General features: G+C 45.7%; 1 protein-coding gene across 2 annotated transcripts in view; it reads left to right on the top strand.

Annotated features, from left to right (window-relative positions):
• Positions 1-15,804, top strand: part of LOC144699564 (pre-mRNA splicing regulator USH1G-like) — a 46,842-nt gene extending 31,038 nt beyond the window's left edge. The window contains exons 2-3 of one of the 2 annotated variants that reach the window (XM_078570607.1): positions 1,084-2,464; positions 15,099-15,804. In XM_078570607.1, the coding sequence (XP_078426733.1) occupies positions 1,084-2,329 (1,246 nt within the window). In that variant the 3' untranslated portion in view covers positions 2,330-2,464; positions 15,099-15,804. Of the gene's footprint in view, positions 1-1,083; positions 2,474-15,098 lie in introns of both variants that reach the window. The other variant, XM_078570606.1, reaches the window with a different exon arrangement.
• Positions 15,805-19,121: the final 3,317 nt, after the last annotated feature.

Here is a 19,121-nt window from a genome sequence, read left to right as displayed (position 1 = left end):
AGATTGATAGCAGGTCTTGATGAGTACAGGACTCGACATGTATTCCCTTGAGTGTAGGTGATTAAGGGACAAATTAATTGAGGAGCTTAAGAAGCTCGATTGGTGCTAGAACAAGGAAGTAAAAATTAGAACTGGGCCATTCAGGGGTGGTGTCAGAAGCACTTCTTCACACAAAGAGTAGTGGAAATCTGGAATTCTCTCATAGAAGAGCTGTCGAGGCTGAGGATCAATGGAAAATTTCAAAACAGACATTGATACATTTTAATTAGAAAAGGTGGCAAATGGAGCTGAGGTACAGATCAGCCATGATTGAATGGTGGAATATGCTTGGTCAAAGGCTCATGACAGTTTGGAAAATGAATCCATGTTCAGTGAGTGAACCCCAGTTTGGGAGTGAACTCCAGTTCATGAGCGAACCCCAATTTGGTGAATAAAATCTAATTCAGCGAGTGAACCCTGGTTTTGAAGTGAACCCCAATTCAGTGAGTGAATCCCAGTTCAGTGAGTAAACCCCACATTTGGACTGAAGCCCAATTCAGTGAGTGAATCCCAATTCAGTGAGTGAACCCCAATTCAGTGAGTGAACCCCAGTTTTGGAGTGAAGCCCAATTCAGTGAGTGAATCCCAATTCAGTGAGTGAACCCCAGTTTTGGAGTGAAGCCCAATTCAGTGAGTGAACCCCAAATCAGTGAGTGAACCCTATTTCAGAGAGTGAACCCCAGTTTTGGAGTGAACCCCAGTTCAATGAGTGAAGCCAGGTTCAGTGAGTGAACCCCAGCTTTGGAGTGGAGCCCAGTTCAGTGAGTGAACCCCAATTCAGTGGGTGAACCCCATTTCAGCGAGTGAACCCCAACTCAGTGAGTGAACCCCAGTTTTGGAGTGAACCCCAGTTCAGTGAGTGAACCTCAGTTCAGTGAATAAAGCCTAATTCAGTGAGTGAACCCCAGTTAGGTGAGTGAACCCCAGTTTTGGAGTGAACCCCAGTTCAGTGAATAAAGCCTAATTCAGTGAGTGAACCCCAGTTTGCTGTGCTGATTGAGGTGCAATGCCAGTTGCTGATTTCTTTGTCTTCTGACTTTCCAGCGGTGACCCTGATAAATGTGACATTTGGGGAAACACGCCTCTTCATCTGGCCGCTGCGAATGGACACCTCAATCTCCTTTCCTTCCTGGTGTCGTTTGGGGCAAACATCTGGTGCCTGGACAATGACTATCACACTCCCCTGGACATGGCGGCCATGAAGAATCACATGGAATGTATTCGCTATCTGGACTCCATTGCTGCAAAGCAGACCACACTGAACCCCAGACTGGTCAGCAAGCTGAAGCAGTGGGCCTTCAGAGAGGCCGAGAAACGTATCAAAGAGTGTGCAAAGCTGCAGAAGAGGCACCACGAGAGAATGGAGAAGAGATACAAAAAGGAGATGATGGATACCTCCGACACCATGAGTTTCTCCAGCTACTCGAGCAGCACCCTGAGCCGACGGCTGCAGCGCATGTCCATCATGGCCTCGGTGCCTTATTCACAGGCCACTCTCAATGCAACTGCCAAGGGCAAGACCAAGATCCAGAAGAAGCTGGAAAAGAAGAAGCAAACAGAGGGAACGTTCAAAATATATGAGGACGGGAGGAAGAGTGTCCGCTCCCTGTCTGGCCTCCAGCTCAGCAACGAAGTGATGTTTGTCAAACAGGGGACCCATGCCAGCCCCAAGGACAGGATGAGACGTAATATCCAGGATATGTTTGCCACCAATGAGGACACAGTGTCACACGCCATCAGCGAGCCCGGCTTACATATGGACACAGCCAATTCAGAGATCAGTACCGACTCGGGGCACGAGTCACTCTTCAATCGGCCCGGCCTGGGGACCATGGTCTTCCGCAGGAACTACGTGAGCGGGGGCCTCTTTGGGATTGGACACGATGGCGGAGAGGCGATGGGGATTGGTGAGTTGAAGAGTCCAGGGGTCAGGCTGAGGAGCCGGCTCCAGCGCTCGGCTAGTGTGGATGACAGCATCGGCAGCGCACGCAGTTTACAGGAGAGGGACGAGGACGAGCTGCCTTGGGAGGACGTGGAGTTGGGCCTAGATGATGACCTTGAGCCTGAGACCAGCCCCCTGGAAACCTTCCTGGCCTCTTTGAGCATGTTTGAGTTTGTGCCAATCTTCAAGAAGGAGAAGATTGACCTCGAAGCCCTGATGCTTTGCTCAGACGAGGATCTGAAAAGTATAAACATCCCATTGGGACCCAGGAAAAAAATCATGGAGGGCATTCAGAGGAGGCAGCAGGTTCTAGAGGAGCCTGATAAACTGGATGACACGAGTCTGTAAGTGCCATTGGAAGGGGCAGTTTTACTGGTTTTCACAGAGACAGAGAGAGAGAGCAGCTCTTTGTGGAGCTCAAACAAGCCAGCTGTAACTGACAGATTTTGCAACAAGCAAGGACAATAAGATAATCGTTTAAAGGTATGTAAGGTAAGCAGGACATTCACAATTCCACCCTTCAGTGTTATCTTTGTAAGTAACTGGGAGAGCTGTGGCAGCGAGGCAAGGTGCATAACTGGAGGGTTCAACAATGAGCCTGCTCATTGGGAAATCACTGGTTCCTCTTTATCCCCATTGTTGGATAGCTCACGTAACTCCTGTGGAAGACCATGGTAATGTTATGTTAATGTAAAATTCTTCCATTTGTCAAATGTCTTCATTAAATTATTTCCATGCTTCCCAATGATCTCATGGGTATGGGCAGCCCTGAGTGCAATACCACACCACAAAGATCAGAAAATGCCCCTACTTTGGCCCCTAACATGTGCTGGGTTAGAATTGGAGTTCTACAACTAGAATCATATGTCATGACTCACTGGGGATAGTGCGCTGTAATATCAAGCCCAACTGTTCCCTGAGCCACGACAAATGTGAAAAAGTTTGATCAAACCACCAGATTGCTCCAGTTCTACTTAACTGTTTAATTTAGGTTAACAGAATACGAGCACCAGGTTTGTAAACTTAATAAGTAAATAACTGTTTATTGAACAAATTGTCGTTAACTAGTGGCAACAGAAAGAAATATGAGCGGCTAATTTCTAACACTATAACCTAAACTCTACCCTTTCTTAAATCCCTATACACACACATACGAAACACATAAGACACACAAAAACATGGATTTTAAGGTGGGTGGTAAAACAGTTCAATAGCACCAATTCCAGAGTACAGGATTCGATGCGTTGATTTTGATCGATGTCTTCCAAATTCCTTTCAGTTCTTGTTGATGACACAAGATGGTCTTCCAGTACTTTCAGTCTTTAGTTCACTGGTTGAGCACTTGCCTTCCAATGTCTCTAACAATGATTTTCCCCTTTGCCTCTTGACAGGGGTTTTCAGAGAGAAAGCAGGTTATAGAGATATGAGGAGAAAAACCAGCTAGCTATTATTGTGGAATTACTGGAATCTTCCACACACAAGAGAGCGAGGTTTTCAGTCTTTTCCCTTTCAGGCTAGGAGCTACTCAGCTGCACTGCCCTTCACACAAACCCTGGTCACCTGGTCAGGAGCCAATTAAAATACTGTTGTCAAGCAGCTCCCTTGATCCAGGACTCCTTTCCAGCACCTTTATGTCTTTCATAGCACACTCTGTTCCAGGTCTGCAACATTGTATATATTTCTCATCCTGTTCCAGTCAACATGTCTTTCAAACTGCAGCCATTGTAATTTTAAAATCCACATTCCAACAGAAAATAAAAAGATATAAGCAAAATATTACAGATGCTGGAAATCTGAAGCAAAAACAGAAAATGCTGGAAAACCTCAGCAGGTCTAACAGCACCTGTGGAGAGAAAAACAGAGTTGACGTTTCGAGTCCATATGACTCTTCCTCAGAGCTAAGAGATATGTTCTTTACAACAGTCCAACAGAAATAAAAAGATATGTTCCTTACACATAGAAAAGGTATGGCATGGAACGAGGCCATTCAGCCCGCCATGTCTGTGCCGGCTATAAAAGAGAAAAAAGAAGCTAGCTGCTTTTTTCTTTGTTCTTTAGAAGTTTACAAAATTATGAGTGGCATGGACAGAGTAGATAGAAGCTTTTTCCCAGGGTGGAAGAGTCAATTACTAGGGGACATAGATTTAAGGTGAGAGGAGAAAACTATAGAGGAGATGTGCGGGGCAAGTTTTTTACGCAGAGGGTAGTGAGTGTCTGGAATTCGCTGCCAGAGGAGGTGGTGGAAGCTGGTACGATAGTGGTGTTTAAGAGGCAGCTTGACAAATACATGAGTAGGATGGGAATAGAGGGATACGGACCCCGGAAGTGCAAAATGTTTTAGTTGACGGGCAGGCTTGGAGGGCCGAAGGGCCTGTTCCTGTGCTGTACTTTTCTTTGTTCTCTTTCTTTCTTTGCTCATCTTAATCCCACTTTCTAGCACCTGGTCCGTAGCCTTGCAGGTTACAGCACTTCAGGTGCAGATCCAGGTACCTTTTAAATGAGTTTCAGCCTCAACCACCAATTTGGGCAGTGCATTCCAGATTCCCACCTCCCACTGGTGAAAAGGTTTTTCCTCATATCCTCTCTAATCCTTCCACCAATCACCTTAAATCTATGCTGCCCTCCCAGCTAGGGCAAACAGCTGTCTACCCTATCTAGGCCCCTATAATTTTGTACCCATCAATTAGGTCACCTCTCAGCCTCCTCTGTTCTAAGGAAAACAACCCTAGCCTATCCAATCTCTCCTCATAGCTGCAATTTTCAAGCTCTGGCAACATTCTTGTAAATCTGCCCTGTACTCTCTCCAGAGCAATCATGTCCTTCCTGTAATGTGGTGACCAGAACTGTACACAAAATTCCAGCAGTGGCCTAACCAGCGTTTTATACAGTTCCAGCATTACATCCCTGCTTTTGTATATTATACCTTGTCCAGTAAAAAAAAGCATTCCATTTGCTTTCTTGGCCACTTTATTCACTTGTCCTGCCACCTTCAGGGACCTGTGGACATGCACTCCAAGGTCTCTCATTTCCTCTACCCCTCTCAATATCCTCTTGTTTATTGAGTATTCCTTTGCTTTGTTTGCCCTCCCCAAATGCATTACCTCACACTTCTCCGGATTGAATTCCATTTCCCACTTTTCCGCCCACTCAACTAAACCATTGATATCATTCTGGAGACAACAGTTATCCTCTTCACTATAAACTACGCAGGCTATTTTTGTGTCATCTGCAGATTTCCCACTTAAGCCTCCCACATTTAAGTCCAAATCACAGAATCTCACAGTGCAGAAGAGGCCCTTCGGCCCATCAAGTCTGCACTGACACGTGAGAAACACCTGATCTACCTACCTAATCCCATTTACCACCACTTGGCCCATAGCCTTGAATGTTACGACGTGCCAAGTGCTCATCCAGGTACTTTTTAAAGGATGTGAGACAACCCACCTCCACCATCCTCCCAGGCAGCGCATTCCAGACCGTCACCACCCTCTGGGTAAAAAAGTTTTTCCCCACATCCCCCTAAACCTCCAGCCCCTCACCTTGGACTTATGTCCCCTCGTGACAGACCCTTCAACTAAAAGGAACAGCTGCTCCCTATCCACCCTGTCCATGCCCCTCATAATCTTGTACACCTCGATCAGGTCGCCCCTCAGTCTTCTCTGCTCCAACGAAAACAACCCAAGTCTATCCAACCTGTCTTCATAACTTAAATGTTTCATCCCAGGCAACATCCTGGTGAATCATTAATATATACAACAGACAGCGAGGGCCCCAACACAGCCCTGTGGAACAGCACTGGAAACTGCTTACCACTCGCAAAAACATCCATCAAACATTACCCCTTGTTTTCTGTTGCTGAGCTAATTTTGGACCCAACTCACCACCTTCCCCTGTGTCCCATGGGCTTTTATTTTTTTGACCAGTCTGCCATGTGGGGCATTGTCAAATGCCTTACTAAAATCCATGTAGACAATATCCACTGCACTACCCTCATCAATCCGACACGATCTTTCCCTAACAGAATCATGCTGACTATCCCTGATCAATCTGTGACTTTCTAAGTGACTGTTTATCCTGTCTTTCAGAATTGATTCTAATAATTTGTCCACCGCTGAAGTCAGACTGACCGGGCTATAATTTTCTGGCCTATCCCTTGCCCCCTTTTAAAATAATGGATTGCAGTCCCCAATCCTCTGATACCTCGCCTGTACCTAGTGAGAATTGGAAAATGATCCTTAGAGCATCCACTATTTCCTCCCTGGCTTCCTTTAACAGCCTGGGATACAATCCATCTGGCCCTGGTGACTTATCCACCTTCAAGGATGTCAGTCGCTCCAGTACTTCCTCTCTCTATGTTTATTGTATCTAATGTTTCACACTCCTCCTCATTAACGAGAATGTGTGCATCACCCCTCTCCTTAATGAAGACAGAGACAAAGTACTCATTGAGAACCCTGCCCACATCTTCAGTATCAACGCACAAGTTACCATGTACACCTCTGATAGGCCCTACCTTTTCCTTAGTTATTCCCTTGCTCTTAATGTACTGATCAAACATCTTTGGGTTTTCTTTGATTTTACTTTGATTTTTTCGTATCCTCGTAAGCATTATTTTTCTGCTTTATTTTACCCTATATGTTTCTGGATAACCAGGGGGCTCTAGATTTGGCAGTACCACCCTTTTTCTTTGTGGGGACATGTATACACTGTGCCCATAGAATCTCGCTTTTGAATACCTCCCACTGATTGGACACTGTTTTGTCTTCAGTAGCTGTATGCAGTTCACTTTCGTCAGATCACCTCTCAGCTTTGTAAAATTTGTCTTTCCCCAATTTAGAACTTTTACTCCTGTTCTATCTTTGTCCTTTTCCATAATGATGCTAAATATAACTGCATTATGGTCACAATCTCCAAAATGGTCACCCTCTGCTACTTCATCTACTTGTCCAGCTTCATTTCCTAAGACTAAATCTAGAATTGCACTCCTCTCATTGGGTTTGTTACCTGCTGGCTAAAAAAGTTCTCTTGAACGCAGTTCAAGAATTTTGCACCCTCTGTGCCCTTCACACTGTTTATATCCCAATTGATATTGGGGGAGTTGGAGCCTCCAACCTTTACTGCCCTAATGTCTTTGTACTCAGAAATCTGTCTACATATTTGCTCTTCTAATTCCTTTCCACTATTGGAGGGTCTATAGTACACTCCTAGCAATGTGTCTGCCCTTTTTTTATTTCTGAGCTCAACCCATAAGGCCTCATTTGATGCCTCATTTAGTGTATCATCTCTCCTCACAACTGTAATTGATTCTTTAACCAATAATGCGACACCCCCAGCTTTTTTTATCCCCCTCTCTATCCTGCCTGAAAACTCTATATCCAGGGATGTTGAACTGCCATTTTTGCCCCTCCTTAAGCCCAGTTTTTGTTATAGCAATGATATCATTCTGCCATCTGTGCCCTCAGCTCATCGGCTTTATTTACTATACTCCTTGCATTTACATATATACCTTTTAACATTGTCAAATTCCTGTGCTGTACACTTTTTAACCTGTGTTTCTTCTGTCTTTCAGAGTCACTCACTAATTCTCCATCTCCTGTTCCCTGTTCTGAATTTCCCCTCAGGTTCCCAGCCCCCTACCAATCTAGTTTAAACCATCCCCAACAGCACTAGCAAACTCCCTGCGAGGATGTTCATCCCAGTCCTGTTCAGGTGTAGACCGTCCGGCTTGTACAGGTCCCACCTTCCCCAGAACCAGTCCCAATGTCTCAGAAATCTGATGCCCTCTCTCCTACACCAGCTTTCCATCCACATGTTCAATCACTCAATTCTCCTACTTCTATGCTCATGAGCATGTGGGGCTGGGAGTAATCCTGGATTTACTGCTTTAGATGTCCTGCTTCCCAATCTCCTTCCTAGCTCCCTGAAATCTGCTTTCAGGAATTAATCTTAGCTTCCTCGAGTGCAGAAAACTCAACCAGATTCCTGCTTCTGATCATGAGCCAGTCACTCTTGCTTAACATGACTGGTGTGCGTGAGTGTTGGATCCAGTTTAGTGCGATGCACACACTGCTGAATATCCTGCTGACTCAATCAGCCTGCGGGTGCCCTGGAAACCTTCTGTTCTGTTTCAGGGTTTTTAACTGCAGATACTTAGTCAGCTTGTTAGTCTTAGGGTACGATTCTTGTTTCTAGTATGGACTCATGGCCTCTGTCTTTGCCATAATGACTCAATGGCTGTATGACTTCTCACGGGTGGACTGCCTCTGATTACTCTTATTGGTAGAATCCTCACTCCCAGTATCCTTCATCAATCCAATGTCTAGGCAATCTGTATCAAACAGAAACCTCTTGTTAATGTAGTTAGTGTCACCAGCTCCATCAAATAGAGTCGTTACAGTGCAGCAGACCATTTGGTCCATCTAGTCCATGACAGCTCTCTGTAGAACAATCCTCATCCTTCAACCCTGGCAAGAGGCTTTGCAGGGCCAGAGTTGCCCTTTATTCTTTTCATTGGTTAATTAGAAAAATAACCCCAACAATCAAAATAAAATTAATCAAACATAACTGCTTCTTTTTCAAAGGGGTGCTAGCAATAAGCAACCAAATAATAAATAAAATAAAGGAAAGAAAACAAATTAGGTCAGAATGTAGTCAGCAGTGTTGAATACACACACCAGTTCCTGCAGTGCCCACAGCTCACAGAAAGCCTTATGTGTAACCACAGACACCAAGAACCACCCCTCCCACCCCAGACACCTTAGGGTTGCCAACCCTCCAGGGTTTCCCTGAACCTTCCAGGAATTGAAGAGCAGTCTCCAGGACACTGCAGCGTGCAACCCTGGAGAAAAACCATTGGGACATTAGAAAAGATTGGCTGGGATTTTCCAGCCCTGCCGTGTGGAACCGCAGTAAGCCAGACAAAAACCCGTTGATTTTCGGCGGGACCGGAAGACCCTGACGGTTGGCGGGACCGGAAAATCCCAGCCATTGTATTTTCTGTCATTTTCTTTGAGCATTTCTCTTGACCAGATATAAAAATACTGAAAATGGTGGGAAAAGGGCTGTTTGACTGACAGTCAAACATCATCCAAATTGGGTAATGAATCGTTTTACTCCCCGGTTGGGGATTCAGTGGCAAAGTGGCATTGTCACTGGACTGGTATTCCAGAGACAGAGGGCAATGCTCTGGGTGCCAGAGTTCGAATCCCACCACAGCAAATGGCGAAATTTGAATTTAATAAAACAATCTGGAATTAAAAGTCTAATGAAACCATTGTCAATTGTTGTAAAAACCCATCTTTAGGGGAGGAAATCTGCCATCCTTGGCTGAGCTGGTCTGGCCTACATGTGACTCCAGGTCTACAGCAATGTGATTGACTCTTATGTGCCCTCTGAACAAGGGCAATTAGGGACACCCACATCCCTAAAAAAAGGAAGACAGTATGTCACAAGGTTGAATGTGTTGGTCAACTAATGGCTCCAGGAATACATGTAATCAGAGTTGGCAATCACAGACACATCTGCTCCTCTGCCCTCCATGAATGCTGTCTGCTCTCCCCCACTGTCTGCTGCTCAGCCCCACAGGCACTGCTCTCCATCCGCTTCCAACCTGGTGGATACCATTTGCTCCTCCCCGCCATAGACACTGTCTATTGCTCCTCTCCACAGACACTGTCTGCTCCTCACCCCTCCCCACCACAGACACTGTCTACTCCTCCCTCCACCACAGACACTGTCTGCTGCTCCTCTCCACAGAGACTGTCTGCTCCTCCCTCCTCCCCCCAACAGACACTGTCTGCTGCTCCTCCCCACAGACACCATCTGCTCACCCCCACACTCCCCACAACAGACACCAAGCACACATGGAATGGCTAATAATTATACAGATGTTTTGTAAATGATGATTGATTATTACTTGTGTTTGATATTTAGTCAGGTATTAATTTTTATGCTTCATTCCTTTTGTAACAAAGAAGTGTGTCTCCAGCTGCTGGAGTTTGAAGTTCTGAGCTTGAGGTGCAGCTGGAGTCACTGTGGAACACAAGACACGAGAACACAAGAAATAGGAGCAGGAGTGTAGACCATATGGCCGGCTGAGCCTGCACTGCCATTCAATCCGATCATGGCTGATCTTGGGCTTCAACTCCATTTCCTGCCTGCTTCCCATATCCCTTAATTCTCTGAGAGACCAAAAATCTGTCTATCCCAACCTTAAATACATTCAACGATGGAGCATCCACAACCCTCTGGGGTAGAAATTCCAGGATTCACAACCCTCTGGATGAAGTCATTCCTTCTCATTTCAGTCCTGAATGATTGGTCTCTTATCCTGGACTGTGCCCCCAGGCTTTAGGCTACCCAACCAGTGGGAACAATCTCACAGTGTCTACCCGATCAAACCCCCTCAGAATTTTGTAGGTTTCAATGAGATCATCTCTCATTCTTCTAAACTCCAGAGAATATAAACCCAATTTACCCAGCCTGTCATCATTGGACATCCCAGGGACCAATCTAATGTGCTGTACCATCCCCAATGCAAGTATGTCCTTTCTTAAATGTGGAGACCAAAACTGCACACACAACTCCAGACGTGGTCTCGCCAACGCCCTGTGCAACTGTAGCAAGACTTCTTTATTCTCGTACTCCAATCCCTTTGCAATAAAGGCCAACATACCATTTGCCTCCCTAACTGCTTGCTGCACCTGCATGCTAACTTTCTGTGTTCCTTGTACCAGCACACCCAAGTCTCTCTGAACATCAACACTTACAAGTTTCTCACCTTTTAAAAAAATTCTGCTTTTCTATTCTTACAACCAAAGTGAGTGACATCACACTTCCCCACACATTATACACCACCTGCCACCTTGTTGCCCACTCACTTAACCTGTCTATACCTCTTTGCAGCCTCTCTGTGTCCTCCGCTTATACCTTCCCACCTATTTTGGTATCATCAGCAAACTAGCATCAGGGAGGATGAGACTTTCCTGGATCAGGAGGTGGTCACTCCATATGCAGTAGGAGTTCAGGATAATAGGTAATATCAGGAAGATTAGGAAGAGGCAGGAAGTACAGGATACAGGGGTGGGGAGGGCGGGGCAGGGGACATGAGGGGGTGGTGGGGGGGCGGTGTGGTATGTCACTCTCAAACTGGTACTCAGCATTGAAGACTGTTGGGAGTGATGTTACCCTGAAGGAGTGCAGCCCATAGCATGGCACCAATGGACAAGGGATTGAACAGGAAAGAGTAAAAATGCAATCGTTATAGGAGCTTTCATAATCGAAGGGCAGACAGGCTTTTCTGTATCCGTCATTATGAGTCCCGCATGGTGTGTTACCTCCCTGATGCCAGCGTAAACAACACCTCAGAGAGGGTGCAGAACATTCTGCAGGAGGAAGGGAGTGAGCCAGAAGTTGTGGTTCACAATAATACCAATGACATAGAGAGGGTAGGCATCGAATTCCTACAGTTAGATTACAGTTCCTACAGTTATAAGGTACAAAATATTCTGCAGAGTTAAGGGAGTGAGCCAGAAGTCGTGGTACACATCAATACCAACAACATGGAATGGTTTTTATATCCTCTATAGTGAAGACAGAAACAAAGTATTTGTTCATTTCATCCACCATTTCCTTATTATCCACTATTAACTCCCTATTCTCACTCTCTAGAGGACTAACACTCACTTTACTTACTCTTTTCATATTTAAATACTTGTAGAAACTCTTGCTATCCATTTTTACATTTCTAGCTAGCTTCCTCTCATACTCTAATTTCTTTCTCCCGATTAACCTTTTAGTCATTCTTTGCCATCTTTATATTCTGACCTGCCACTCATCTTTACCCAGTTATATGCGTTTTCCTTAAGTTTGAAGCTTTTCCTGACTTCTTTAGTTAACCACGGATGGTGGGTCATCACTTTAAAATTTTATGGTGGGAATGTACTTATTCTGAGTATTCTGAAAAATCCCCTTAAATGTCTGCAACTGCTTCTCTATTGATCTATCCCCTAGCCTAGTATCCCAGTTAACTTCAGCTAGCTCAGCTTTCATGCCTATATAGTTGCCCTTATTTAAGTTTAAAATACTAGTCATAGACCCACTCTTCTCCCTTTCAAACTGGATATAAAATTCAATGATATTGTGGTCGCTGCTACCTAGGGGTGCCTTCACTCTGAGGTCATTAATTAATCCTGTCACATTACACAATACCAAATCTAATATAACCTGTTCTCTGGTTGGTTCCAGAACATTCTGCTCTAAGAAACTACCTTGAAAGCATTCTATAAACTCCTCTTCCAGGCTACTACGGCCAATCTGATTTTTCCAGTTTATATGTAGATTAAAGCTACCATTGATTATTGCCATCCCTTTATCACAAGCACCCAATATTTCTTCTTGTATACATTGTCCTACACTGTGGTTACTGTTAGGAGGCCTGTAGACCACTCCCACAAGTGACTTCTTTCCCCTACTATTCCTCATCTCCACCCAAACCAATTCTACATCCTGATCACCTGAACCAAGGTAATCTCTACTATTGCACAAATGCCATCCTTGATTAACAGTGCTACCCCACCGCCTTTACCTAGCTTCCTATTCTTCTTGAATGTCACATAGCCCTTAATATTCAGGACCCAATCCTTGTCATCCTGCAGCTAGGTCTCCGTAATGGCTATCAGATCATATTTATTTACTTCAATGTGCGCTATCAATTTGTTTACTTTGTTATGAATGCTACGTGCATTCAGATACAGAGCCTTTAGTTTTGTCTTTTTGTTATCTTTGTGACACCTAATCTTGATTCATTGTTCATTCTGAGGTTTTTTCTCTTTGTCCCTTCCTGCCATTCTCCGACTCTCACCTCCCATATTATAATTTTTCTCTTTTACCTTTACTCTACTCTTTGATATACCACATCTTTCCACATTTGATCCCTTTCCCCCACTATTTAGTTTAAAACCCTCTCTACTTCCCTAATTATGTGGTTCACAAGAACACTGGTCCCACATGGTTCAGCTGTAGACTGTTCGCATGGCACGGCCCCCACTTTCCCCAGTACTGGTGCCAGTGTCCCACAAACCCGAATCCACTTCTCCCACACCATGCGTTCATCTCTCTAATTTTATGTACCCTATGCCAATTTGCACGCGGCTCAGGTAATAATGCAGAGATTATAACCTTTGAGCTTCTGCTTTTCAATTTAGCACCTCGCTGCTCATACTTTCTATGCAGAACCTCTTTCCTAGTTCTACCTATGTCATTAGTACCTACATGGACCACAGCAACTAGATCCTCCCCCTCCCACTACAAGTTCCTCTCCAGCCCTGAGCAGATGTCCTGAACCCTACCACCGGGCAGGTAACACAGCTGTCTGGACTCTCACTCTTTGCTGCAGAGAACAGTGTCAATCCCCCTCACTATACTGTCCCCTACTACCGCTACATTCCTTTTTGCTCCCCTCACTTGGGCAGCTTCCTTTACCACGGGGCCATGGTCAGTTTGCTCATCCACCCTGCACCCCCCTGCTCTCATCCAAACAAGCTGAGAGAACCTCAAACCTACTGGAGATGCTCACAATCCTGCACTCTTACCCTCTGGTTCCCCTTACCTGTCTCACTCGCAGTCACACCCTCCTGACCACTGACCAAGTCAGAAGACCCTATCCTAAGTGGTGTGACTGCCTCCTGGTACAAAACATCAAGTTAACTTTCCCCGTTCCTGATGTGTCGCAGTGACTGCAGCCCAGCCTCCGGCTCAATGACTCTGAGACAAAGCTCCTCAAGTCTCAAATACTTACTGCAGACGTGATTGCCCCAGATCACACCGGCATCCAGGAGCTCCCACATGCTGCAGCCTTGACACATCACCTGTCCTGCCATCCTCAATGTGTTTTAAATAACTAATTATATTATTCTTACTTATGTTGCTTTTTTACATATTTTATTAACTTTACCATCAAACTATTATTTTAAACCTTAGGAATAGAATAGACCTTAACCACTCACCGATACTAACGAAACAGCTAGCTCCTTTCCCTGTAGTAGAGCAAGAACCAATTCCAAACTCCAAGTCTGCACTCCGTTTCCTCAGCTGTACTCCGTTTTATGTGGTGGCAATAACCAAAATGGGGCTTAAAACTGATAAGGACTAGATGCTTAATATTCAGGGATGCTGTGAGTTCAGAAAAGATAGGGAAGAGGGGAGGTTGGGTGGAGAATTGATTAGGAAAGAAATTGCAGTGTTGGAAAGAGAAGATGTCCTTGAGGGGGTAGGGACAGAATCCATTCGCATAGAGTTGAGAAACAAAAAGGGTATAATCACACTATGGGGGAGTGGGTGGCAGGGGGGTTCCTATGGGCTTCCAAAGAGAGGGGGAGAGAGAGAAAGATAGAGGAGCAAATCTGCAGGGAAAACACAGAGATGTACTAGAACTGTAGAGTGGTGATATTGGGAGACATTAATTACTCAAATATCAAGTGGAATAATATTAGAGTAAGGGAAAGGAGCAGAAGGACTTTCTGAAATGTGCTAGGAGAACTTCCTTGGCCAGTATTTTCTCGTTCCAGCTAATCTCTCCTGTCCTCCATCCTTTTATAGACCTTCCCTTTTTTCCGATTCCCACATTCACTTGTTTAAAACCTGTTACATTTCTAACTTTTCCCAGTTCTGGGGAAAGGCCATTGGCCTGAGCCGTTAACTCTGTTTCTTTCTCCACTGATACTGCCAGACCTGCTGAGTTTCTCCAGCATTTTCTGTTTTTATTTGAAAGGCTGGAGAGTTGGAATGGGCTATAGCAACACTGGTGTTACCAGTGCTTAATGTTACCAGAGTTATCACTGCCAGTGTTTGTGGTGCTGGTGTCACCATTGCCAGTGTTAGCACTGGCGGTGACTCTTCTGCCAGTGCCACTCCTGTTAGCTCCTGTTTCTCCAGGGCTAGTGCTGCCAGTGCCAAAACTGCTGTCTCTGAACCACCAATGCCAGTGTTATCACTGTTAATGTCACCTGTGCCAGTTGACTGGTGTGAATGCCACTAATGCTGATGTTACCAGTCCCAGTGTTATCAATGCCAGCGGCACTAATTTAAGTATTAATTTTGTTTTGTTTCTCACGTGTAGATAACATTCATGAGGTGCTTCCTATTTACTGCCTGAGACACATTGCCAGAAAAATCCATCCTTCACGCTCTGAACTCTACAGTCATCGTCTCTCCCAGTCCTTCCATGTACTTTTGAATGAGATTCATATCAAGTGGATCGGGATATCGTGTCAGCGGGAGGTTTGACAATGTGATGACTACCTGATGAGCTGTGATATAGGAGTTTGCCAGACTGAGGGGTACAGTGTGGGTAATATCAGCAGGATCAGGGTGAGACACTGCCTGCACCACTGGCTCTCTTACACATTGTGAGGGCGGAGCTGATTGCATAGGCTGCAGTTCAAAGTGTTATTCCCGTTTAACGTCACATTCCTTCTCTTTGGCATGACAAGGCCCCCTGAGCACTGCTCCCCACATCCCCCAAGCAGTCTGACCCTCTCCCACCCAGCTGAACACCCCCCCAACCTGCCTGATCACCCACCTGACACACCTCCCTCATCCTCTGATCTGACCCTTCCTGACACCAGAGCCTATATATGCCTGACTCCCACCTTCCCTTTGCTGAAAAGCAGTCTCTTGGTCTGTGCGGCCTGCAAAGGCCTGGGGTCTACAATCCAGGTGGCTGTTGTTCCCAGCACCAACCCCCCACCCCCCACTCTGGATCCTGTGAGGGAGTTTAGCTCCAATTACCCTAGTTGGGCTGATTTCCATGTAGCAGCCTCTATGTAATTCTGCCCCATGTGCATCCTGGGCAAGACGCACACCCACGGCTGGTGTCTGTGACTCTTGTCCCCTCTGAGCCCCATTTCTATGTGTAACACTCAGTGATGGAGCAGCACTCAGTGTCGGGTTGTCTCATCTGTGCTGATGTTTTGTACAGAACCTTATTCTCGGTGTCAAATGCACTAGTCTTCCAGAGAAATGCAACACATGTTGGTGCAAATTACCAGCAACACAACCAAATGACTTGTTTCTTCTGAGTTACTGATTTAAATAGTGCTACAGTCTGCAGTGAAGAGGGTTGGGGAAAGGCTCCCTGCTTATGAAATCTTCATTGAGGAGCTTTCATTAATGATTGGGAAAATCCTTTGAGCTTCAACAGAACCAGTCTGGTTATTGACTACAGCACAAAGATCTCCCTGTTCTGATGCTTATTGTTAATCACCCTCAGAAAAGGCACGCTTGAGGCAGGGACCTGAAGTTAGCACTGAGGCCAATTCTGAAGGTGGAGAGAGCTTTACTCTGTATCTAACCCTGTGCTGTACCTGTCCTGGGAGCGTTTGATGGGGACAGTGTAGAGGGAGCTTTACTCTGTATCTAACCCCGTGCTGTACCTGTCCTGGGAGCGTTTAATGGGGACAGTGTAGAGGGAGCTTTACTCTGTATCTAACCCTGTGCTGTACCTGTCCTGGGGAGTGTTTGATGGGGACAGAGCAGAGGGAGCTTTACTTTGTATCTAACCCTGTGCTGTACCTGTCCTGGGAGCGTTTGATGGGGACAGTGCAGAGGGAGCTTTACTCTGTATCTAACCCTGTGCTGTACCTGTCCTGGGAATGTTTGATGGAGACAGTGTAGAGGGAGCTTTACTCTGTATCTAACCCCGTGCTGTACCTGTCCTGGGAGTGTTTGATGGAGACAGTGTAGAGGGAGCTTTACTCTGTATCTAACCCCATGCTGTACCTGTCCTGTGAGTGTTTGATGGAGACAGTGTAGAGGGAGCTTTACTCTGTATCTAACCCTGTGCTGTACCTGCCCTGGGAGTGTTTGATCGGGACAGTGCAGAGGGAGCTTTACTTTGTATCTAACCCTGTGCTGTACCTGTCCTGGGAGCATTTGATGGGGACAGTGCAGAGGGAGCTTTATTCTGTATCTAACCCTGTGCTGTACCTGTCCTGGGAGTGTTTGATGGGGACAGTGCAGAGGGAGCTTTATTTTGTATCTAACCCTGTGCTGTACCTGTCCTGGGAATGTTTGATGGAGACAGTGTAGAGGGAGCTTTACTCTGTATCTATCCCCGTGCTGTACCTGTCCTGGGAGCGTTTGATGGGGACAGTGCAGAGGGAGCTTTATTCTGTATCTAACCCTGTGCTGTACCTGTCCTGGGAATGTTTGATGGAGACAGTGTAGAGGGAGCTTTACTCTGTATCTAACCCCTTGCTGAACCTGCCCTGGGAGTGTTTGATGGGAACATTGTAGAGGGAGCTTTACTCTGTATCTAACCCTGTGCTGTACCTGCCCTGGGAATGTTTGATGGGGACACTTATTGCCTGAAATGGAAAGTGTTCCACTCTTTGGACTTGCATCCCTCACCTTAATGAGCAAAATATTTACAAAGAAAGCCAGTCTTTAAGCTTTCATTGAACACAATACCATGTTTGCTAGAAACCGCCTCTCTAAACAGTCACCTGTCCATATTTTGTGCGCTGATTGAAGGGCCAGATTTTTAGCCAGGCACAGAATGAGAGGACGGTGTAATTATTTAGTGTTGGTCAGAACAGAGGAGTCTAAGTGATTGGAAATGACAATGAGAGGAGGGGAGGCTGGGGGCAAAGAGGGTGGTGGGGGGAGGGAAGGGCAAAGAAGGGGAGGGGAGGGGAGGGTGGGGAAAGGAAGGGTGGTGTGGGGAGGAATGCTGATCAAATTTGACACTAAATTCTACTCAATGTCCCATAATTCAGATTTTGGATGCAGCCCCTCATAAGGTGCAGGAAGAATTGCCAGGTGAGGTGTCTTAGGACATCAGGTGGATTCGTTCCTCAAATGTCCTTGCCTTTGGGGTGGGGGAAGGTGGAAATGGGGTAGGATAACATTGGGTAAAACAGAAAGGTTACTGGAGGAGGTAACAACTGCTTAGGTGGTGGGTTTGGATCTTTCGTACAGCCAAACTGGTTAATGAGCAGTGCAGATGCCCAGGTCATTCTACCCACGGTCCCAACGGAGACTGGGAAATAGTCAAAAATTAAAGCCACCCTGACGACAGATGTAGGAGGGTGAGCCGCTGCTTGCTCTGATGGTGAGAGCTGGTACCTCCTGTTGGCTGGTCCACCGTCAGACCAGGCTGGTGCTTGTGAAATGGGGTTGGGGCCCAGCACAAGATCCAGCTCTGTGTTCTTAATGGCTAACATCTGGCAACTTGAGAATTTGAATTCGGCTCAAATTTTTTTTTAAAAACCATATAAATAAAAGGTGGCGCCATTAAAAGATTGTCGCAACAATGTAACTGTTTCACTTCCTTTAGGGAAGGCAGCCTACCATCCTTTCCAGGTCTCGGCCTAGATGTGACTCCAGTCCCAGGCCAATGTTGTTGCCCCTTAGCTGTCCTCTGAAGTGGTCAAACAAACAAATGATTCAAGAAAAAGGCCCTTCGCCATCTTTTCAGGGCAGCTAGGGATTGGGCAATAGATGCCAGCCTTGCTGGTGAAGTCTGCACTCCAGATTGAATATATAAAACCTCCTAATTGATTGTACAATATTCAACCAGCCTGGTGGTTGGTTCATTAGACTCTGCACCAGAATGCACTGGTTAGGTACATGTTGGAAATGCAGATTGGTGACATGAGGTGAATACAGGACAATGAGAAATTCCCTGTAGAACTGGGGAGCTAAGGGAACCATGCCACACGTTCCTGTTTTTACCTTTCAAAATATTTAACAAGAGTTTTTGTTAAGCTGAAGCCAGTGATAGCAATCACTGCTTCGCTCTCTACATAATTGTTTCATTACATTCTCCATCTGAGGAAGAAACATAAAAACTTGAGTGAATCATTGTTGAATCCCGGAGAATGTACAATGGTAATATGGTGTTTTATTCAATAAAACTGTACATAAGGAGTAAGGTTGAGTTACCTAACTCGGTGATGCCTGAGTGAGTAAAGGAATCTCCTCGTGTAGCACTGAGCCATTCTGACCAACAGGTTCCAGGTTCAAGCCTCACATCAGCCCTGATGGTTCTGGGGACCCCAGCTGGGGCTCTGGTTGATGTGGAGGAGATCAATCAGCTGGACCGCCCCCCCCCCCCCCCCCCCCCGCTCCTGATTAGACC

Source organism: Cetorhinus maximus, chromosome 24 (genome assembly GCF_964194155.1).
Source record: "Cetorhinus maximus chromosome 24, sCetMax3.hap1.1, whole genome shotgun sequence".
NCBI lineage: Eukaryota > Metazoa > Chordata > Chondrichthyes > Lamniformes > Cetorhinidae > Cetorhinus > Cetorhinus maximus.
This window is presented reverse-complemented; position numbering and strand designations above follow the sequence as displayed.